This window comes from Netta rufina, assembly GCF_964035555.1.
Source record: "Netta rufina genome assembly, chromosome: 24".
Taxonomy (NCBI): Eukaryota; Metazoa; Chordata; class Aves; order Anseriformes; family Anatidae; genus Netta; species Netta rufina.
Window position 1 is genome coordinate 564,259 of NC_140148.1, and position 20,676 is coordinate 584,934.

Genomic DNA, 20,676 nt, shown 5'->3' on the forward strand with positions numbered 1-20,676 from the left:
TCCCCCCCCCCCCCCCCCCCCCCCCCACTGCTGCCGCCTCTCGCGCGACGCCCCCCGGCCGAGCCCCGGCGCTGTTTTGCATAGCCCCGCCCCTCCCCGGCCCCGCTCCTTATATGGCTCAAGGCCCCGCCCCCTCCTCGCCCGGCCCCGCCCCTCCCCGCCCGCCCATTCGCGGTCCTGCGGCGCCCCCTGCCGGCGGCTCGGGGCAGTGCGGGGGGGGCCGGGCCGCGCCCCCCGCCCCGGGACCCCCGGGGCCGCCCCCCCCCGGCCCCCCCTCCCCCGGCCCCGCGCAGCTGCTCCGCGCCCGCCGTGATGGATGGCCCCGGCCCGGCCGGGACGCGGCGGCCCCGGGCAGCAGCTGGCGGCGCTGCCCCTCCGGGGGGCGGCAGGTGGCCGCGCACAGCCCCCCCCCCCCCCCCGTCCCGGGGACCTGGCAGGGGGGGTCTCGGACCCCGCGTCCCCTCCCGGGGGGCCCCGGAGCTGGGGGGGGCGGTGATGGATGCCCCGGCCCCGCCTGGCCGCGGTTTCTGTCCCGGGGGGGGAGATTTGGCCCCCGCCCCCCCCCCCCTCCCGCAGGGCACCGACAGGGAAACGGGGCCGGGGGGCGATCCGGGGGGGGGGGGGCAGCTCGGGGCAGGCCCCAGCAGAGGGGCGGCCCCGGATTGCGAGCAGTTCTCTCACCCCTGACCCCCCAACACAAAGACCCCCCCCCCCAGGGGCACAGCAAGACAGACACAGGGACGGGGCCTCGGCTTTATTGAGCAGCGCCCAGCCCGCGGCCACCGGGAGCTGGGGAGGGACAAAGCGGAGGGGGGGGCCCAGGACCCCTCGGGGGGGGGGCCCAGGACCCCTGGGGCTCACAGGCAGACCCCCATCAGGTTCACCGGCCGCCCGCCGTAGCGCTTGGAGATGTCGGCCTCGATCTGCAGGACAGAAGCTGGGTGAGGGGGGGGGGACAGAGGCAGGGGGTGACAGAGGTGGGGGGGGGCAGCCCCCCAACCCCCCTCCATCCCTCACCAGCCGCTGGAGCTCCCTGGTCGTGTCCAGCAGCCGGTCCAGTTTGGGCTCCAGGTTGCCCTGCTCGGCCAGCGCCTCCTGCCGCTTCTGGCCCAGCGCCTCCCTCTTGGCCAGCAGCAGCTCTGCCTGCCTCAGCTTCTGCTGCAGCAGCTCGCTCACGCGGTCCACGTACCTGTGGGGGGGAGGCAGCCCCTCTGTCACCCCCCCGTCACCCCCCGCTGCCCCCAGCCCCAATCCCTGGCTCCCCCCCCTCCCGTTTCCCCCCGCTGAGGCGACCTGGGGGAGGCGAGGATGGTGAAGAGGTGCTGCATGCGCCGGGTGCCCAGCTGGCCCAGCAGCGCCCGGGTGCCGGCCAGCAGCGAGCCCACGCGGGCGCTGCTCTGGCCCTGCAGCGCGGGGGGGGCCAGCTGGAACTGGCTGGCGGCCAGGACGTCGGCCTCCTCCTCCATCTCCGCCAGGCGCTGCGCCAGGAACAGCTCCAGCTGCGGGGACAGCGCTGCTGGGGGGGGCTCTGCCGGCACCCCCCCACCGCGTGGGGACGGAGCCCGAGCCGCCCCCGCCCTGCTCACCTCCATCAGCTCGTCCAGGAACTGGTTCCGCGTCTCGGCGAGCTCCAGCACCGTCAGGGCCTCAGAGCCGCAAGCGACCCCCTCGGGCACTGGGGGGGGGGCAGAGAAGGGAGTGCTACGGCCCCACAGCACCGCTGGGCCCCTGCCCCCCTCCCACCTCCAGGTCTGCACCCAGGGCACTGCAGGCAGGGGGGGCAGGGGGTGTGGGGGGTGTGGGGCCCCTCGTGGCCGTGCTCACCCTCGGTGCCAGCCTCCAACACCGCGATCTGGGCCCCGTCACCGTCACCATCACCCCAGTCAATGCCATCGTCCTGCTGCAAAACAGAGGGCACCCAGTGAGGGGGGGCACCCACAACGCCCCCGGTGCCCCAGCAGGGCCAGAGCCTGCGCCCAGACATCACCTGGGGGCTGGGCTCCAGCGCAATGCCCCAGTCGATCTCGTCCTGCGCCCCCCCAGTGGCAGCACCGTCGCTTGCCCCGCTCGGCTCCAGCGTGAAGTCTCCCCAGTCGATCTGTGGTGAGAAGGGCAACGACCCCCTGAGCCCCCCTGAGCCCCCCGAGCTGTCCTGCCCCTTCCCAGCTGGGAGCCTCCCCTGTTTCTGCTGGCAGAGGCTGCCCCACAGCCGCCCCCGTCCCCTGGCCACCAGACAGCCCCGGTCCTGCCACTGCTCCCCAGCAGCAGGATCAGAGGCTGCAGGAAGGCAGCGGGAAGCTGGGGAGAGGCAGATCTCTGCTGGTCGCTGCCGGCCTCCCCAGCCCGCTGCAGCAGCGCAGGGCCGCACGTACCGCGTCCTCCTTCGACTGCTCCGGCACCTCCTGCACCTCCGGCCGCTCCACGCGCACGGGCTCCAGCCCCGTCCTCCACTCGTACACGGTGGTGTTGCCTCTCCTCCCCACGTGCCGCAGCAGGGGCAGCACCGGCTCTGCCGAGCTGGGGGGCACCGCAAAGACTTCAGTGTCAGGTGCAGGGCAGGGAGCCCCCGACGCCCCCCGCCCCAGCAGGGTCCCACTGGGAGCCACCCCCGGGTGTCGTGGTCCCGCACCCACCTCTCGCAGACGAACTCCACGCAGGCCTCGTACAGCTCAATGGCCTCGGTGAGCGCGCTGGCTCCCGCCCCGATCTCGGAGAGCAGCGAGGGCAGCTCCTTCACCAGGGCCAGCAGCTCCTGGCGCACGTTGTCCCCCTGGGGGTGGAGCAGGGATGTGTCGGGGTGGGGAAGCAAAACCCAAACATCCCCAGACAGCTTCGCCCCCTGCTCCCAGAGCTGGGCAGGGGCAGAGGCATCGCCCTCCACCCCCAGCTCCCCCCACGGGCAGTGCGGTGCTGTGGGGACACCCCTGGAACACCCCCAGGACACGGGGCCGAGGACTCACGGTGATGCCGTACTGCTTGCAGGAGGCGTAGAAGCGCTCGCGCAGCTCAGCGGCCGCCAGCTGACATTCCTCCTCACGGCGCGCGAAGTCCTGCTGGGCCTGCTGGCAGCGGCTGATCTGCTTCCGCAGCGCGGGGGCCTCGTAGCTGACGCTGCGCACCAGGAGGCTGGCGAGCTCGGCTGCGGGGCGGTGGCGGGGCCCTGAGCTGCCACACGGGCCCCGGGCACCCGGAGTCGGCTGCGTGCGGCCCATGGCGGCCCCCCCCGTGCGCCCCCTCCCCAGGGCTCACCCAGGTAGGTGTTCTCCTTCTCGTAGAGCGCCACGATCTCCTGCCAGTCCTGCGGGGGAGCAGAGGAGGGGGGTGGCAGGGCCTGGGGCTGCTGCCAGCCCCTCCCGGTGCCGGTCCCCGCTCACCTTCATGCGCTGGGACGAGTAGCGCCCGAAGAGGTTCCTGGTGGAGGCCTCGGTGCCCCGGAGGATCTCCACGATGCGCAGGCAGTGGAAGTAGTGCAGGGCTGCGGGGGGCAGCGCCGTCACCGGGCCGCCCCCGCACCGGGACCGGGACTGGGTCGAGCCGTTCCCCGCCGCACGCGCGTGGTCTCACCGCTGCCCGCCAGCAGCTGCCGGATCTCCGGGTGCTCGGGCATGTCCCGCAGCGCCGCCTCCATCCTCTGCCGCACCAACCGGGCCTGCGCCTGCCACCGCCGCCCGCAGTGCCGCCGGTCCAGCAGCCAGTCTGCGGCACAGCAACGGGCTCGGCGGGCGGCACCGGGGGGGGTGGGGGGGGACGGCCCCGTGACGGCCCCGGTACCGGGACGGCCCCGGCCACAGCCCCAGCCCCCAGCTCCCAGCCCCAGCCCCGCCGTACCGAGCAGTTTGCTGGTCTGGATGTCGATGGGCACGTCCCGGTAATCCTGCGGCGGGGCCTGCGGGCGGCACGAGGGGGGAGGGCGGAGGTGGCACCGGGACCGGGACCGGGACCGGGACCGGGACCGGGACCGGGACCTTGCCCCTTGCCCCCTCCCCCTCCCCCTGTCCCCTGCCCCTGCCCCCAGTCCCGCCCCCCCCCGGCTCCCCACCTGCATCGCTGCTGCCGTTGCCGCCGCCGCTGCCGCCGCTTCCGCTTCAGCTCCGTCCGCCCCGCCCCCCTGGCAGCCAATCCCCGCTCGGCTCCCGCCGCGCAGCCAATCGTGACGCGCTCTGCCCGGCGAGCTCCGCCCCACCGCCAATCACGTGGAGGCGGCTCGGGGGCGGGGGGAAAGAGAGCCACGCGCCGCTGTTCTGATTGGCGGAGAGGAGGGGGAGCCTGACCAATAGGAGCGGGGCTCCGCCGGGAGGTGCACTCAAGACGGAGCGGAGCGCGCAAGCGCAGTGCCGCGCGGGCGGCAAGGAACGGGCACGGGGCAGCACCGGGATGGCCCCGCCCCCATCACGTATGGCCCCGCCCCAACCATTCAGGGCTCCGCCCCCGCTCACTCAGGCCCCGCCCCTCCCGGCCAGGCCCCGCCCCTCGCCCCCCGCTCCGTGCCCCCTCCGCTCGTTCCCCCCCCCCTCCCGGTGCCCCCCGGTAGCGCCGCGCTGCGGGGGGGCCCCGGGGGGCTCCGGGGGCTCCCTCCGGGCCCTGCCCGGCCCCAGCCCCGTGCCCCCGGCGGCCCCGCGCCCCCCCCGGCCCGCCCCGGCCCCGTCCGGTACCGGGGGGCCGAACCCGCCGGGAACCGGCCCGGGGAGCCCGGAGCGGGGCCGGGGCTCGGGGCCCGTGGCCGCCGCTCCCCGTCATGAATATTCAGCGCTGCGCGGCCCGGCCCCGCCGCCTGCCCGGCGGGAGGGGTTTGGGCGCGGGTTCACCTTGAGTCGCGGCGGTGCAGCGGCAGGTGCGGGCCCTGCCCGGTACCCGGTACCCGGTGTGCCCGGTGCCCGGTGTGCCCGGCCCACGGCGGGGCGGGAGGCGCAGGTACGGGCAGCAGCGAGGCTCTCGGGGGGGCGCGGGGTGCCACCAGCCCGGCCGTGGGCACCTGCCACTGGCGGTGCCACCGGGCACGACACGGCCCCAAGGCGGGGGGACCCAAAGCACCGGGGGTTTGGGTCACGTCCCGGTGCCAGTTAATGCGGGGGCCTCGAAAGCCAGCACCAAAAACACCGCTGGGGGCACGGGGGCAGCGCTCGGTGGCTGGCGGAACCGGGTGGGGGCCATGGGACGGGTGCCGGTGTGGGGGGGACAGAGCCCGGCACGGGGAACCCCCGTGGCCACCCCGCTGCCACCCGCAGCACCGGGGCTGGGACACGAGGCCCCGGCCCCCAGCGGCTCCCGGCTGCTTCCCGGTTCCTGTTTGCTCCCAGGGCCGCCGCCAGCCCTGCAGGGGGGCAGCCAGGGACACGGCAGACCCCGGTGCTGCCGGCCCCTTCCCGGCCGTAACCCCCCCGTCCCCCCCAGGCGCCCCGCGGCCATGGCCGAGAGCCACAGCTGGTGGAAGCTGACCTTCCTGCGGAAGCGCAAGTCCATGCCCCAGGTGCTCTACGACAGCCCCGACGTCCACGCCGGCGACGGCCCCGAGGGTAACGGCGAGGGGGGGACGCCCGAGTACACCGCCCGCCTGGAGAAGATCGTGGACAAGAGCAGCAAAGGCAAACACGTGAAGGTCTCCAACTCCGGGCGCTTCAAGGAGAAGAAGAAGGTGCGGGCGACGCTGGCCGACAACCCCGGCCTTTGCACGGGCAGCGAGCGGGAGGAGAAATGAGGCCGGGAGGGGGCACGGTCCCGGTGGGTCGCGGCCCCCCTGCCCCCTGCAGCCCCCCGTCCTGCTCGGCTCGGGGCCGGTGACACGATGGAGCGGGGGGGCTCGCTGCGGGGCTGGCCGGACCCCCCCCAGCACCTTGGCAGGAGAAGTGACTCGGGATGGACTTTATTGAAGCAGAAAGCCACGAGCCTGGGGGAGCTGCAGGAGCCCTGGTCCCGGGGGTGACACCGGGCAGAGCCCTGGGGCTGCCACCACCCCGCGCTCTGGCAGCTGCTGACACCGGGCCCGTTGCTCCCATCTGGATCCAGCCCCGGGCCCGCCGGACGGAGCAAACCCTCAGGGAGCAGCTCCCGCGGGGTCCTGTGAGGGCCGCGGTGTCCCCACAGTGTCCCCGCGCTGTCCCCGCTGTGTGCTGCCCACCCCAGGACCTGCTCTTTGCTCCCGGAAGGGGAGAGCCGCGCACAGCCGGTGGCCGGGCCGCCCTCGCAGCCCCTCTGCGTGTTTGTTTCTTTTCCTGGGAGCTGCGCCCTTTGTGAGCTCTCGCTGCTGTTCCGTGTCAATAAAGCAGGGCTGGGAACAAAGGCAGCGCGGTGCCCGGTGCGGCTGCCCTGGGGCACGGGGCCGGTGACGGAGCTGTGCCACGAGGCACGGGCGGTTCCGGGCCCCGGGGCTCTGAGCCAAGCTCCGGGGCTGCTCCGGGGAGTCCCCGGCCCCAGGGAGGCACAACCACACCTGACCGCGCACGGAACGGGACCGGGACCGGGCAGCCCCGGCACGCTGCGGGCTGGGAGGGGCAGGGGGGGCTGCCAGCGGTGCCCCCAGCCCCGGGGGTGCACCGGGGGCTCGCCCTCCCCCCAGAACGGGGGCAGCCACACGCCTGCAACAAGGCCTCGGCCCTCGTAAAAACCGACCCGCACCAAGCCAGACCCCTTCCCTGGCACAAAGCCCCTGCCGGGGCAGCCCGGGCTTCCCAGCAGCTCCCGCCCCGGGGCTGTTTGCTCTCCAAACACGCTCACAAGGTGCTCTTTGTGCTCTTTGTCCCGTGCTGGCAGCACCCAAGGGTTCCTGCCCCAAAGGGATGGGAGAAGGGGGAGGGTGCGTGGCCGGCACCCACCGGCTGGTGCCACCCGTTATGGTGGTGCCGGGGCTCCCAGCGCCGTGGGGGCACACAGGGTGGGAGGTCGCAGTCTCGGGTCACCCTCTGTGGTGGGCACCCAGCTGAGCCCCCAGCCCCGCACTGGGACACAGAGCCAACTCCTGGAGGTGCCACCAGCCCCACGTCCCCTCCTCCCTACCCCAGGCTGTCAGGCACTGTGGTGCCACCATCCCCATCCCAATACATCCTATCCCACCCCATCCGACCCCATCCCATCCCGCGCCACCCAGCCGGGCTTGGCCCAGCTCCAGGGGGTTCCTGGCTCTGGCACGGGACCCGAGGTGACAGCAGCGCCTGAGCCCTGCGGGGACATGGGGCAGCCCCAGGCTGGGCACAGCCGGGGAGCTGCCGAGGGGCAGGGGAGGTGCCGCACCCCACCGGGGGCTCTCCCCCCTGAGCAGCCAGCAGGCTCCCACAGCCCCACAGCACTGGGGGCTCTGCTCCCCCCCAGGGGACCCCCCGGCTGTGGGACCCCCGCAGCAGGCCCCAGGGACCCTCCTGCCAAGGCCGCGTGTCCCCACGTTGCCCCTCAGCGGGGCCCGATCCTGCCCTGGGCGCACACGGCTGGAGGGGGCGAAGGTTTTGGGCCCCAGTTTCGCTGGGACGCGGCCCAGGAGGTGGCGCGGGGCCGGGCAGGGCGGCAGCAGCCTCTGCTGGGGAGCGCAGCCAAGCCCAGCTCTGCTGGGTGAAGATTAACCCACAGCCACGCACGGCTCCGCTCGGGCAGCATTTATTGCTCCCGAGCCGGGAGGAAGCAGCGCAGAGCAGGCAGGGCACAGGCGGGGGCCCAGCAGCACACGGCCGGCCACCAACACCCACGGGGACAAAGCCACAATTAAGTTAATTACTGCACGGACTGAGCGCACAGCGCGGCTCCAGCTAAAACACGAGGCTCGATTGGTCCCAGCAGCACAAGACGATGGCAGGGGATTCACGGGGCTCTTTCCTGGCCCCCACGTCGTTACCATAATTAATAAGTCATCACCATGATTAATTAGCCACCAGCAGCCCCAGGAGCAATTGCTCCCCACGTGCCGGTGGGGGGAAGCAGGGGGGTTGTGGGACGGAGCAGCCCCCGCCTGCGGCAGACACGAGGGGGCTGCAGGGCCCGGGGGCTCCCGGGCACCCCAAAGCCCACCACGAGTCTCTCCGGTGGGGCAGAGCGAGGCCACCGCCCCCGGGGCACGGCGGGGACATGGAGGGGACACGGGGGGGACACACAGCGGGCTTGGCGCAAGTAACGGGGCAGCCTCAGGGGGCGAGGCGCTCGAACACCCACTCGCCCTCCCCGCGCCGCGTCATGGGCCCGGGGGGCTCCGCGCCATCCCGCAGGCGCCGGAAGACGATGCGGTCGTGCAGGCGGCTGGTTTGGCCCTGCCAGAACTCCACCACGTCGGGCTGCAGGATGTAGCCGCCCCTGGGGGGAGATGCGGGAGGTGAGGGGGCCCCGCACAGCCCCGGGCTGCTCCCGGATGCCCCCGGGCGGCTCACCAGTCCTCCGGCTTCGGCACCGGCACATCCCGGTACTTCTCCTCCAGCTCGGCATTCCTCTTCATCAGGTACTGCGGGGGAGGAAGGGGCCGGGGCTGGAGCACGGCAGGGGCAGGGGCAGGGGCAGGGGCAGGGTCCCGGCTGCTGATGGAGCCCCGGCCCCACCGCTCACCTCCCTGTCGGGGATGACGGTGCTCTGCTGGCTGGCCACGGCCCCGATCTGGCTGCTCCTGGGCCGGGAGTGGAAATACTGCTCCGACTCCTCCTCGGACAGCCGCCTCACCGAGCCCTCGATCCGCACCTGCACGGGGCAGCCTCAGGTGGGCTCGGGCTGCCCACGGGCCCTGGCAGCCCCCAGGCCCGGCCCTGTGTCACCCCCCACGTCCCCACCGCGCGGACACCCCCGTCCCACCTCACCCCCATCCCATCTCACTGCACGGGGCCCGTCCCTCGCAGCCAGGCAGAAGGGGCCAGGACACATCCAGAGAGCCCCAACCCCGATGCAGGAGCCCCGAATCCCCCCCCCAGTTTGGGGCTGACACCGCGCCGAGGACGCGGCCCCGTCCCTCCGCCACCCCCAGGACGCACCTGGCGGTTGAGGGGCTCCCAGTAGAAGACGAGCGAGGCGAAGGAGTTGGAGTCCTGCGGCGGGGCAGAGCCGTCAGCGGGCGGGCGGCCCCCGGGAGCACCCCAACACGGGGGGGGGCTCATCCCGCAGCCCCCCCCAGCCCCCGGTGCCCCCCAGTGCTCACCAGCTCCCTGCCCTTGCGGCTCTGGCGGTTGGTGAAGAAGCGGAACCCGTCCTGCCCGAAGCCCTTCAGCAGCACCATGCGGGCCGAGGGCTTCCCGTCCCTGCGGCGGGAGGCGGCGGCGGTGAGCGGGCGGCAGCCGGGCCCCCCCCGTGCCCCCCCCCGGCCTCACCTGCTGCAGGTGGCCAGGCACATGGCGTTGGCCTCGCCCACCGCCGGGCACCGCAGCGCCTCCGCCAGCCAGGCCCCGAACTGAGCCACCGGGTCCCGGGAGGCCAAGTGCCGCTCCTCGAACGCCTGGGGGGGGGGACGGGGACGGGGCCGGTGTCAGAGCCCTGAGCACGGGCACGGGGCCCACCCGGGCCTGGAACCCCACTGACCCCAGGTGACCCCAGGTGACCCCAGGTGACCCCCCGTACACCCCAGCCTCCCGGTAACCCCCCGGTACCCCCAGCCCGCCCCTGTTGGCCCCGGCCCCCCAGGGGTCCCCCGGTGACCCCAGATGACCCCCGGTACCCCCCAGTACCCCCAGCCCCCCGGTAACACCGCAGTAACCCCCCGGTACCTCCCCGGCCCCGCTGCCTCCCGGTAGCCCCCATTACCCCCGGCCCTCCCCCATTGCCCCCATTGCCCCCTGGTACCCCCCAGTTCCCCCAGTAAGCCCCCAGCACCTCCCCAGCCCCACCGCCCCAGGCCTCCCGGTGGCCTCCCGGTAACCCCCCGGCCCCCTGGCGGTCACCCGGTGCCTCCCGGTATCTCCCGGTAACCCCCCGGTACCTCCCCGGCCACACCGGCCCCGACCTCCCGGCAGCCCTCCGGTACCTCCCGGTTGCCCCCCGTCTCCCGGTGCCTCCCGGTGCCCCCCAGCCCCCACCTCCTCGGCCCCCCGGTACTCCATCCTCATGGCCCCCAGCTCCATCCCCGCCCTCCGAGCGGGGTCTCCCCGCACCGCCCCCTCCCCCCGCCGCCCGCCGCCGCCCCGCCCACGGGGCGTGGTCGCGCTCGGGCCCCGCCCACCGAGCAGCCAATGGGGAGCCACGCCACGGCCCCGCCTCGGCGGAGAGTGTTCAGCCAATCAGGATGCGCGGGGCCGGAAGTGGCGCCCGGGTGTAAACAACACCGGGGGGGGGGGCCTTAAAGGCGCAGCGCCCCCGGCGGGGGGCACCGGGGGGAACCGGGGCCGGGCCTCGGCAGCAGCCCCGCCCCCTCCCCGGTGCAGCCCGCAGTGGGGGGAGGGCTCCGCGGGCACAGCCGGCGTGGAGCAGCTCCGTGGGGCCGCACAGCCCCAGCTGGGGCTGGTGCAGCTGGAAATGGGCCAAAAACCGGGGATTTGGGGACAAAACCGGGCTCGGGGCGGAAATAACGGGCCGGGGGGGGCAGGGGGGGGCAGGGTCTGGGCTGAGGGAAACGGTGCTGGGGGAGGGGGAGGAGAAACGGGGGGAAAAATAAAGGAAAAATAAAACCGGGGGGAGGGGAGGGGGGGGCAGGAGGGAGCCCCCAGGGCCCCCCCCGGTACCGGGCCCCCCCCACGCGCACGGCGGCCGCAGCAGGGCCCGGAGGGCGCCGACCTGAGACAAAGGGGGCGGGGCCGGGCCGTATTTATACAATTTATAACTTTAAATATAAAGTAGGAATGTGCTGCGGGGGCGCTCCCCGCCGGGACCGCAGACCCCCCCCCCCACTCCTGCGGGCCTGTCCCCGCCGGGCTCGGGGCTCGGCCCCGGGAGTCCCGTGAGGGGGCGGCCCCCGGAGCCCCTCGCCCCGGGCAGGCTCCGCGCGGGGCCCGGCGCTGGCCGAGGGCGTCCCCGGGGGCTGTGCGGGGGGGACGCGGCCGGGGGCCGGGGGGGGGCCTGGAGTGCTGCGGGGGCGGCGGGGGCCCGGGACGGCGCCCGGTGTCCCCGCGCGGCGGCCCCGTGAGGGCTGTGCACGGGGCGGGTCCCGGCCCTACAAGTTCTTGGTGACCAGGTGGGTTTTGTAGTGCTTCGTCAGGTGGTCGCTGCGCATGAAGCGCTTCTGGCACTGCGCGCACTCGAAGCGTTTGTCACCTGCAGGGACGGAGAGCAGCGGCCGTCAGCACCGGGAGGCCCTGGGGACACCCCCACACCCCCCCCGGTCCCGGGCAGGACCCCCTGGGAGGCGGTGAGGTGCCCGCAGGTCCCCTGGGCAGCCCCCCCGCCACCACCACCACAGAGCCCGGAGGGAGCCAACTGCCCCCGGCTCCCCGGTGCCTCCCAGCAGCTCCACCACACCCCACCAGTGGCTGCTGGAGGCCCCAGCTCAGCCCCGGGCTCTGCGCCTGGGACCCCTGCGAGGCCGGGGGCTGCCGGGGGCTGCCCTGGGAGGGGGGGAGCCGCGCGGCGGGGCCGCAGACCTGTGTGGGTGCGCGCGTGCCGCTGCAGCTCGTCGCTGCGTGTGAAGCGCTTCCCGCAGAACACCCAGTTGCAGACGAAGGGCCGCTCCCCGGTGTGCAGGCGCACGTGGGCGCGCAGCAGCGAGGTCTTGCGGAAGGTCCGGCCGCACTCGGGGATGTGGCAGATGTGCTTCTTCTTCCCCTGGTCCCCCGGCCTGGCGGGCAGAGCGGGAGGGCGGGCGTGAGGCGCGAGGCGGCGGCGGAGAGACCCCCGGGGGCCGCCCCGCGCCCCCCCCCTCACCTCTTGTCGCCGTCCTTGCAGTTGGGGCAGGTGCAGGCCATGCGGCGCCGCTTCTCCCCCGGCTGCGCCTCCCCCGCCAGCGCCTGCTCCATCTGCAGCTGGATCTGCGTGGGGCTCAGCCCGCTGATGGTCAGGTTGTTGCCGGAGACGTTCTGCACCGTCAGCTGCTGCTGCCCTACGGGGGGAAACGGGGAGTCAGAGCCCAGCCCCCGCGGGGACGGGACGGGACGGGACGGGACGGACCCCAGGAGGGCTCCCCGGGCCCCGGCGCCCCAGCCCCGCATGCGGCCCTGCCCCGGCCCCGCCTCGTGCTGGCCCCGTGCCGGGCCGGTAAGTCCCTTTTTTTCTGAATATACTGTGCGGTTTTTCAAAGTTTTTGGTTTGACCCATTCGGGGTGGGGAAACGGCCAAAGAGGAAACGAAAAAGAAACTTTGAAAAAACGTGCAATATATTGACCAAAAAACGGGACTTACCCCGGACCCTACGGGCCGCTCCACGCCCGGGCGCTCACGGAGGCGGCAGGGCCTGGGCCTCGCACGGCACCCGGCGGCCGCGGGGGGGCTGCAAAGAAGAAGAGGGGGTCAGCGACAGCGACAGCGAGCGCGGGGGGGCAGGCGGGGAGAGGCTGGGGGGCGGCAGCCGAGCAAGGAGGGGGTGTGCAGGGGGGGCAGGCAGAGCAGAGGCGCCTCCATGTCCCGGAGGCTCGTGGCGGAGCAGCCGTTGGCCCCCCCAAAGCCACCCCAGGGACTGTGGTGCGCTGAGCCCCGCAGGGCTGTGCTGACCCCGCTGGGCTGAGCAAGAGCCGGCGGCTCCTGACCGCCAAAGGGACTGGAGCCGGGGGGGCACCAGCAGCTCCCCGCATTGCAGAGCAGATCAAGGCACTGCCCGGCCGCAGCCGCCAGCTCGGGGCTGGGGACGTTCAGCCAGGGCAGGACGGGGGGGGCTGCGGGGACGTGGGGCTCGGGGCAGGTGCTGGGGAGCGGGGTGTGCCGGGTGTGCCGGGCGTGCCGGGGGCTCGAGGGCCTGGGGCTGCTGTGGGCTGCGGGAGGGAGCAGCCCCGGGGAGCCGAGGAGCCGGGTTTGCTCCCAGGGAGCGGCGACGCCTCGCGGCAGGGCATGGCTGCGACAGGGCTGCTTAGGGGGGGGCTGCAGGCCCTGAGGAGCCCCCACTGTGCTGTGCCCGCTGCCTGGCTGGGTCCCTGCCCCCCCCCCAAGGCACACAGCTCGGCCCCAGGGCCAGGCTCAGCCTCCCCTGTGCACGGCTCAGCAGCTCGTGGGGCTCCCAGGTGCCGCTCAGACCCATCCCACAGCCCCGTGGGACTGACACCACCAGTGGGGGCTGCAGCAGCTGCCCCCCCTGGCCCTGCAAAGCCGGAACGCCCCCCCATGAAACACCCGGAGCCTCCAGCGAGCAGCTGAGGACACCCGGTGCCCAGCAGCACCCAGCCTCGGGTCATGAGGCACCCACTGATGGAGCCGCCGCGTCCCCGCTGCCCGTTGTGCTGCCGGGGGTCTCCGTGCCCCCACCCGGGGGCTGCCCGCGCCCCCTGCCCCCTCCCACCCCCCCGCCCGGCGCAGCACGCGGCCCACCTCCGCTGTTGGTGATGGTGACGGGCACGCCCTGCACTTGCACGCCGTTGATGTTGATGGTCTGCATGGCCTGCGCTGCAGCCGCCAGCTGCGCCGCGCTCAGGCTGATGACGCCGCCGGCGGGGGCGATCTTGGGCAGCGGCCGCTCCTTGCGCCCCGCGGGCTTCTTGCCGCCCCCCCCCGGGCTGCGGGACACGGGGCTGCCGCACGAGGTGCCGGACGGGGCCACGGGCACGGCTGGGGCTTCCTGCAGCAGCACCGTCTGCAGCTCCCCCGACGGCGTTTTGAAGTAGACCTGGTGGGAGGAGGGGAGGAGTGAGGCCCCCCCTGAGCACGAGGGGCTGCCCGAAGCTGCCCCAGCCCCTGAATCCCGCAGGCCTCCTGCCCACACGGTCTGGCCTCGCACGGCAGCAGGGGGCTGCTCTGGCCCCGCAGCCTTTCCCAGGGCAGCAGCGCCGTCCTGCAGCCCCCTCCTGCCCCTCCCTGAGCTTCTGCACGGGCTGGGGACCGGTCCGAGCCAGCGCCACAGCAGAGCCCTCGAGGACACGGCGCTCCTGCAGGTGCCGTGAGATGAGGCAGAGGGGATGAGAGGCTTCACAGAGCCCCCACGGGGAGCAGCTGCACCCCCAGCCCCTCTCAGACACCAGACAATCCACGTGAGCCGTGCCCGAGCCCGACACTGAGCCGGGGCTGCCTGGTGGCTCCCAGAACCCCTCAGATCCTTAAAAGCTGGGTGAGGGCTGAGGGACACGGCAGGGGACGGCGTACCTGCGTGGGAGCAGGGTCCGTGGTCTGGATCTGGAAGTTCTGGGAGGATTTCTGGGGCACGGTGGGCAGCGTGGCGGAGGCGGCCTGCACCACGCGCAGCGCCTGCTGCGGGATCTGCACCACCTGCGGCTCCTGCTTGGGCTGCACCACCTGCACCTGCTGCACCACGGCCGGCTGGCCCGAGCCCGGGCTCTGCACGATCAGCAGGTTGTTCCCCGCCTGGATGATGTTCTCGGCCGTCGTCTCGATCAGCACCGTCTCCACCTGCTCGGCCACGGCCACGGCGGCGGCGGGCTGGCCGGGGGACGCGGCTTTCTTGCGGGTTTTCCTGCCGGCCTTGGAGGGGCTCTCGGCCACCACCTGCGCCTGCGCCCCCGGCTCGGCCGCGCCCACCAGGCTGCCCACGGGCAGGGCGAGCGCCACGTTGCCGCCGCCGGGCAGCTTGACCACGCCGCCGGCCCCCTGCCCCGGCGACGCCGCCCCCTTCTGCGCCGGGGCCGGTTTGATGGGCACGGGCTTGTGGGAGGCGGAGGACGGGGCGAGGATGGCCTGGTTGGTGCCCGGGATGATCTGGATCTGGTTGGCGAGGTTGGGAGGCACCTGGATGGCCGGAGCCCCCGGCGGCTGCAGCTGGGGCACCGCCTGGTACTGGATGTTGGCGGCCGCGCGCGGCCCCTTGTTGATGACGGCGGGGTTCTGGATGGCAAAAACCAGCTGCCCCCCGGCGTAGGAGGCGCCGAGCTGGGAGCCCTGCAGCTGGAAGAGGTTCCCCTTCGATGACAGGATCCCCAAGTTGTTCTTCCCAGAGCCCAGAGGGAGCGGAGCAGGTTTGATGGGGACGAGTTTGCGAGGCGTTGGCTGAGGAGGGGCGGGAGGAGTCACGGCGGCTTCCACGGCGGGGGGGCCGATTTTGCTACATGTGGCTGCCAGGAGGGCCAGGGGGGACGGCTGCGAGTCCTGGGGGGGAGATGGGCACGGTGGAGACGGGCCGGAGCCGAAGGGGCCCCAGAGCACTGAGCGAGGGGAAGGGTCCGCGCCCCTGGAGCTAACCCAGCCCGCGCCCACGGAACACCTCGTTAAGTGAGCGGCTTAATTACCCGCACCACGTGAGCCCTGCGCTCACCCCAGCCGTGTGGCTTTTAGCCACCGGGACGGCGGCTGCCTTGTAATCGTGTGTCTGCGCTCGCAGCCCCGTGGAGCCGCACACGCCCTGCACGTCTGGGGCTGCCCACACCTCCCCTGCACGCCCCTGCAGCGCCTCGAGCCGCTGCCATGCCCCCACCTCCTCCCGGCGGCCGCAGCTAACGCGACCCCGGGGGTCCTTAGGGCCACACAGCAGGGGCAGGAGGCACAGCCCCCACCACGCAGCCCCGAGGGAGCCAGCGCAGGGCTGGGAACGTGCCCAGAGCGCGGCTCCCCGGCCCGTCCTGCCAGCGGCCTCCTCCCGTGGGCAGGGGGGGCGGCCCCGGGGCTCACCTGTGCGGAGGAGGCTGCGGGCTGCAGGTACTCGCTGGGGCTGACGGCGGCTGTCGCAGCCATGCTGTCGCTCGGTCTGCGGGAGGAAGCAGAGAGGGGAGTGAGCCCCGCAGCGACCCCGCGGCTCCTCGCAGCGCCCAGCCCAGGCCCCCGCGCCCGAGGGGCTCCCCCGGCAGCGCCCAACCCCCCCAGGCCTGCCTCCAAACGGGGCCAGACAAACCTCAGCAGGTCACCGCCTCCCCCCTGCGCCTGCCTTTGGCCTTCACTGGCCACCGAAGGCAAATGGTGGCCGCAGCGAGCGGCCAACCACAGGGCAACGGGCACCGGGCTGAGGCCCTGGTGTGTTTGCTCCCGTCCCCGCAAGGCCCTGGGCTGTCGGGGAGCACCACAGCCCCCCAGACCCTCCCCTGGGGGCAGCCTCCCGGCACCCAGCCCACACCGCGCCCCTGCCACTTGGTTTTTCAGCTCAGGGAACCTCAAAGGACCACGTTTTGGTGCTGGCTGGTGTTTTTCCAGGCTGGAAAAGCCTCGTTTCACTTATTTCGGCACGCTGCTGGTGCTGAATGTTGGCGAGTCGTTGTGTAACCAGCGCTCACTGCCAGCGGGGCCTGGGGAGGCCGAGAGCAGCCGGCGGTGCCGGGGGCACGGGGCTGGGGGCACAGGGCTGGGGGCACGGGGCTGGGGGCACGGGGCCGGCAGCGCCTCGCTCGGAGCCGTGTGCCGGGGCCGTGGGCTCAGGGAGCTGCGAAACCCCAGCGGGGAGCCCGGGGCCTCGAAGGCCTCGTGCCCTGCACCAGGGGACGCTCCCCTTCCCCGCAGCCTGCCCGAGCTCCAGGGCTGCGCCCTCCCAGAGCAGAATTAGGGCACGGCCGAGGATTAGCAGCCCTGACTACAAAGCGGAGCGGGGCTGAGCTGGCCGCAGACATCAGAGGGACGGCAGCAGCCGCACAAACAAACCCGGGCCGGGCCGGGCAAAGCCCCGTGCGAGTTCCTGCCTCCTACACCTCGTGTCCATGCAGCGGGGACAGTGCCCGTCCCCTCCTGTCCCATCCTGGGGCCGTAACGTGGCGCTCACAGCCTGGTGGTGCCAGGAGGGCACCAGAGCCGGTGGCTTCCCTGTCCCTGAGCCCCCCCGGGGTCCTCTCACTGAACTCAGCCCAGAACCGCCGCTGGCTGCGGGCACACACAGCTCCCCAGGGCTCACACCGAGCAGCCCGGGCCCAGCTCGACCCCGTGGCTGCCACCGCCCGGCACCGGGGCGTCCCCCGAGGCAGCCCAGGAGCAGCCACTCCCGACCTCCCCTTCGTCCAAGCCTCCTCTCTCCTTCCCCTGCCTGTCCCGGGAGCCGTTCTGTGCCTCAGCCTCCCCCCTGCCCGCACCCCCGGTACCGGCCGCCTGCCCGCACCCCGAGGGGCTCCGGGGGCCTGCCGGGAGCTCGGGGCACACGGAGGGAGCCTCCCTCAGGGGTTTGATCACCGGGGCGGTGCCGTTACCGGCGATACCCCACGGGACACACGGGGGGGGGTTCCCCGTGCAGCCCGGGGGCACAGGGAGGTGGCTGCGGGCGGCCCCACGGCTCCCGGGGGCTCAGGGGCAGCTGTGAGCACTCCCTGACTCCCAGCCCTATCGCGACAGCCTCGTATCGCGATAGCCCCGTTACCCTGAATGAGCCACCCCGGCAGCCCCGCCCCGGCGGAGGGCGCAGAGCGGGCACGGCCCCGGCCCTGCCCCCGCCTCCCCCGGGACCGCCCCGGGACCAGCCGGGACGGGGGGGGGCAGCCCCGGCCCGGTGCTCACCCGGTGCCGGCTTCGGCAGCCGCAGGGACCGTTACCGGCGGGCACCGGGCGGGTTCTGAGCCCCTGGGGGGGGCAGGTCCCGGGGGGGAGGTCCCGGGAGCCGCCTCGGCCCGGGCCTGCCCCGGTTCGGCGCCCGCCGCCTGCCCGGGACCGGGACCGGGGGGATGGGGGGAGGCGCCGACCCCCCCGGCCCCGCCCCGGCCCCGCTCCCGTTCCCGCCGCGCTCCCCGGGGGGGCGGGACCAGCCCCGGGCCCGCCCCCGCCCCCGCCCCGCCGGGCCCCGGAAGCGCCGCCCGCCCGCCCGGCGCGGGGAGGGCGGGGCGGGGCGGGCCGCGGGGGCCTCACGCCCCTTCCGGGCCCGGCCCCGCCGCCGCTGCCGCCCCCCTCGCCCCCCCTCCCCTCGCCCCGGTGCCCCCCCCCCCCCGCGGTCCCGCTCAGACCGGCCGGGGCGGCGGCGGCGGCGGCTGCGACCCCCTCACGGCGCCATCTTCCTCCTGCGGGGCCGCCCGGGCACCGCCCTGCAAGCCCCGCCCCCTCGGCGGCCTCCGGCCCAATCCCCGCCCGGCTCGGCCGAGCTGCGGCCAACGGGCGGCGAGGGGCTCGATCGGCGGCCAATCCGCCGCGCCCGGCCGTTTGACGGGCGGCTCCGCCGAGCAATGGGGAGCGGTGATGGAGGGACGGCTCCGCCAATGGGCGCGGATCCGCGGTGTGACGGACGGAAGAGGAGACCCAATGGGAGGGCGGAGCTTTGATTGACAGCTCGGCCGCTCAATGAGAGCGAGCGCAGCGCGTCCCAGTCCGCGCACTGACTGCCAAGCTTCCGAGGCGCGGAGGCGGGCTTCCTCGGGGGCGGGAGCCGCACGACAGTACCCTCTCTGATTGGTCGAAGCGCGGCATGACCGACAGGAGGGAGAACCAATGGAAGGAGCGGGGCGGGTCCGCGCCCCCTGGGATTGGCTGCGTGCCCGGGGCGGGGGGCGGCGGGGTCACGTGATGTGCGGGGCCGGCAGCGGTGGCGGCGGCCGGGGCCTGGCGGGGCCTCGGGGCGCCCCCCCCGAGCCCCCCGACCCCTCCTGAGCCCCCGGCCCTGCCCCCCGGTGTCCCCGTGGCTCCCGCCCCTCCCCCGCCGCGGGCCCGGCCTCTCCCGGTGCCGCTGGAGCCGGGGAGTTGCCGGGCGCTGCGCGGTGTCTGCGGCCCCGCGGCCTGCCCCGTGCGGCCAGCGCCGCCCCCGGGCTGCCGCCAGGCACCGGCGCCGCCGCCACCCCCCCCCGCCCCGGCTCCTGCCGCCCCCCCCGGCCCCGTGCGGGGGTTCCGGACCCGGAGCCGCCCCCCCCCTCCCCGTGCCGGGGCCAAGAGCCTGGGGCCGGGGGGGCACCGGGGCTGGCGGGAGGCCACAGGGCAGCCGCCCCCGCCGCCTGTCCCCGCCGCCCGCGGTGCTCGCGGTGCCGCTGCCCGGGCAGGCCCGGTCCTGCCGCTCCCTGCCTCAGTTTCCCCGGGCGTGCAGCGACGCCGGCTCTGGGCCGCGAGCCCGGTGTGGACGCGAGCGCAGGCACGGCTCGGCCTGCCTGGAACGGGGCCGGCCCCGCTGCGGGCGCTGAGCCCCCCCCGGTGCCCCCCGGAGCCGGGAGCGGGGCCTGGGGAGGTGCCGGTGCCGGGGATGTGGGGAGCGGGGCAGCGCCGGTGCTGCAGCCACCGCGCGGCTCTGGGTGTTTCCTGTCCCCTCCCGGCCCTGAGTTTTGTTGCCAAATACCCAATTTTCGTGGGTTTTCGCTTGGCAGGGAAAGGGGGTTCCCTGGTGCCCCCCCAGCTCCAGGGGTTCCCTGGAAATGGGGTTTGGCAAACGGGGGGGCACCAAGGGAACCCCCAGCCCTTCGCCAGCCCCGGCACGGCCTCGTCCCACATCCCTGTCCCCAGCACCTGTGCCTGGCTCTGTCGCGTGTGTGCTCGTGGGGACAAGGGGCTGGGCAGTGGGGTGGGGATACAGGGACATGGGGACATGGGGACCCAGATCCATGCGGCAGGGCCCCAGCCAGGTTGCGCCAGGAGCCCCGCAGGGCCTGGAGCTGCGACGTGGGCCCGTCCCCACAAGTCCCCGTCCCCACGGGTCCCGTCCCTGCCCTCCCCTCCCCGGCCGTCCCCGAGCCCGGGGCTGCTGGCGGCTGCTCAGAGCCCACACGCAATTAAAGCAATTAGGGCACCTCCGCAGCCCGGCAGCCCATCTCTGCCGAGATCATTAACTGTTCTTAATGATTTCTTCGAAGAATTAGCAGGCGGTTTGCAGAGCCCCTGCCGGGGGTGGCGGGGCCGGCGTGGGGACGGGGACGGGGCCGGTGCCGTCACCGCTGCCCGGGGGCCCTGACGTCAGCCCCGCGCTGCCTCCGCGCCTTTGATCCCCGGCGGGAGCCCAACCTGCTCCTGCGCCAACCTGGGGGGCTCCGGGCACCGGGAGGAGGCGGCGAAGGCACGGCCGGGTGGCGCCTGGCCTGGCCTGGCCTGGCCTCGTGTCCCCGTCCCCGGCACGGCCGCAGGTCCCCAACCCCAGTACAGCAAACGCGTCCCCATCACAGCCACACGGCCCCGTGCCTGGCACGGCCAAATGTCCCCAACCCCATCACAGCCAAATGTCCCCAACCCCATCACGGCCGCACGGCCCCGTCCCCAGCTCATCCGCGTGCCCCGACGCCGGTGCGCGGTGCCGGGAGCTCCCCCCCGCCGTGCCAGGGCTCTCCCCGCACGGTGCCCGGCGGCCGGGTCGGGGCAGGCGGGTGGCGGTAGGCAGGGAGCTGGCAGGGGGGTAATTAAAAGCCGCGGCTGAATCACGCCGAGCTGTCAGCTCCCTCGGCGGGGCAGGGGAGGCCGTCGCGCTGCAGCACTCGAGTCCCGACAGTTCCTGCTCGGGTGAGAAACGCCGCCCCGGGGCGCGCCGCGACCGGGCACGGCCTCGGGCAGGGGAGGGAGTCGCGATAATCGCGCTGATAGCTCCGCCGGCCGGCAGCGCGGCCTCCCGCCGGCCCCGGGCATCCTCGGGGCGGGGGCCGGGGTTGCGGGGGGCCGGGGGGCAGGAGCGGGTCCCCCCGCGCCCCTCGGGGGGCTCCGGCAGCGGGGGTCGCGCCGGGCCGTGCCCTCGGTGCCGTGCCCTCGGCGCTGTGCCCGGCACGAGGACGGGGACGGCTTCGGGCCCCCGTGCTGCGGGTGCCGGGGGTCCCACGGGGTTCGGGCACCCGTCCCCCCCCGGGCCCTCGCTGGGCTCTGCGCCCCCGGTTTGCCCACCCGTGGGTGCGGGGGACCATGGGGCTGCGGCAC

General features: G+C 74.5%; 4 protein-coding genes across 5 annotated transcripts; 1 reads left to right on the forward strand and 3 right to left on the reverse strand.

Annotated features, from left to right (window-relative positions):
• Nucleotides 1-750: 750 nt before the first annotated feature.
• On the reverse strand, nucleotides 751-4,094 carry CDK5RAP3 (CDK5 regulatory subunit associated protein 3). The gene is made up of 14 exons (XM_084300941.1): nucleotides 4,040-4,094; nucleotides 3,829-3,886; nucleotides 3,565-3,696; nucleotides 3,375-3,475; nucleotides 3,250-3,298; nucleotides 2,961-3,139; nucleotides 2,634-2,770; nucleotides 2,373-2,517; nucleotides 1,988-2,098; nucleotides 1,825-1,900; nucleotides 1,587-1,675; nucleotides 1,294-1,499; nucleotides 1,018-1,189; nucleotides 751-923 (listed from the first exon to the last, which is right to left on the reverse strand). Exons 1-14 carry the CDS (start codon nucleotides 4,043-4,045, stop codon nucleotides 858-860), a joined length of 1,527 nt encoding a protein of 508 aa, XP_084157067.1. The 5' UTR covers nucleotides 4,046-4,094; the 3' UTR covers nucleotides 751-857.
• On the forward strand, nucleotides 3,140-6,257 carry PRR15L (proline rich 15 like). 2 transcript variants are annotated; one of them, XM_084300943.1, is made up of 2 exons: nucleotides 3,140-3,253; nucleotides 5,392-6,257. In XM_084300943.1, the coding sequence occupies exon 2, from the start codon at nucleotides 5,405-5,407 to the stop codon at nucleotides 5,693-5,695; it is 291 nt and encodes a 96-aa protein (XP_084157069.1). In that variant the 5' UTR covers nucleotides 3,140-3,253; nucleotides 5,392-5,404; the 3' UTR covers nucleotides 5,696-6,257. The 2 variants fall into 2 exon arrangements, with proteins under 2 accessions (XP_084157069.1, XP_084157068.1); XM_084300942.1 differs by lacking the exon at nucleotides 3,140-3,253 and adding an exon at nucleotides 4,614-4,911.
• A 1,340-nt stretch (nucleotides 6,258-7,597) lies between these two features.
• On the reverse strand, nucleotides 7,598-10,029 carry PNPO (pyridoxamine 5'-phosphate oxidase). The gene is made up of 7 exons (XM_084301248.1): nucleotides 9,966-10,029; nucleotides 9,264-9,388; nucleotides 9,095-9,194; nucleotides 8,931-8,984; nucleotides 8,515-8,643; nucleotides 8,343-8,413; nucleotides 7,598-8,268 (listed from the first exon to the last, which is right to left on the reverse strand). The coding sequence occupies exons 1-7, from the start codon at nucleotides 10,008-10,010 to the stop codon at nucleotides 8,103-8,105; spliced, it is 690 nt and encodes a 229-aa protein (XP_084157374.1). The 5' UTR covers nucleotides 10,011-10,029; the 3' UTR covers nucleotides 7,598-8,102.
• A 669-nt stretch (nucleotides 10,030-10,698) lies between these two features.
• Nucleotides 10,699-17,883, reverse strand: SP2 (Sp2 transcription factor). Its single transcript, XM_084300911.1, has 7 exons — nucleotides 17,814-17,883; nucleotides 15,577-15,652; nucleotides 14,101-15,057; nucleotides 13,333-13,627; nucleotides 11,743-11,917; nucleotides 11,463-11,656; nucleotides 10,699-11,136 (listed from the first exon to the last, which is right to left on the reverse strand). Exons 2-7 carry the CDS (start codon nucleotides 15,637-15,639, stop codon nucleotides 11,036-11,038), a joined length of 1,785 nt encoding a protein of 594 aa, XP_084157037.1. The 5' UTR covers nucleotides 15,640-15,652; nucleotides 17,814-17,883; the 3' UTR covers nucleotides 10,699-11,035.
• Between the last annotated feature and the right edge of the window lie 2,793 nt (nucleotides 17,884-20,676).

Excerpts from the sequence above, each read along its gene's own strand:
- CDK5RAP3 (XM_084300941.1), bottom strand. Across the intron at positions 3,476-3,564 it reads GCAGCTGCTGGCGGGCAGCG|CCCTGCACTACTTCCACTGC; the intron begins GTGAGACCACGC and ends TGCCCCCCGCAG. Across the intron at positions 1,500-1,586 it reads TCCTGGACGAGCTGATGGAG|CTGGAGCTGTTCCTGGCGCA; the intron begins GTGAGCAGGGCG and ends CTGTCCCCGCAG.
- PRR15L (XM_084300943.1), top strand. The coding sequence starts at position 5,405 with ATGGCCGAGAGCCACAGCTGGTGGAAGCTGACCTTCCTGCGGAAGCGC.
- PNPO (XM_084301248.1), bottom strand. The coding sequence starts at position 10,010 with ATGGAGCTGGGGGCCATGAGGATGGAGTACCGGGGGGCCGAGGAG. Across the intron at positions 8,985-9,094 it reads GCCGCAAGGGCAGGGAGCTG|GACTCCAACTCCTTCGCCTC; the intron begins GTGAGCACTGGG and ends GCCCCGCCGCAG. Across the intron at positions 8,644-8,930 it reads GGGAGCCCCTCAACCGCCAG|GTGCGGATCGAGGGCTCGGT; the intron begins GTGCGTCCTGGG and ends TGCCCCGTGCAG.
- SP2 (XM_084300911.1), bottom strand. The coding sequence starts at position 15,639 with ATGGCTGCGACAGCCGCCGTCAGCCCCAGCGAGTACCTGCAGCCCGCA. Across the intron at positions 15,058-15,576 it reads CCGCAGCCTCCTCCGCACAG|GACTCGCAGCCGTCCCCCCT; the intron begins GTGAGCCCCGGG and ends TCTCCCCCCCAG. Across the intron at positions 13,628-14,100 it reads CGGACCCTGCTCCCACGCAG|GTCTACTTCAAAACGCCGTC; the intron begins GTACGCCGTCCC and ends TCCTCCCACCAG.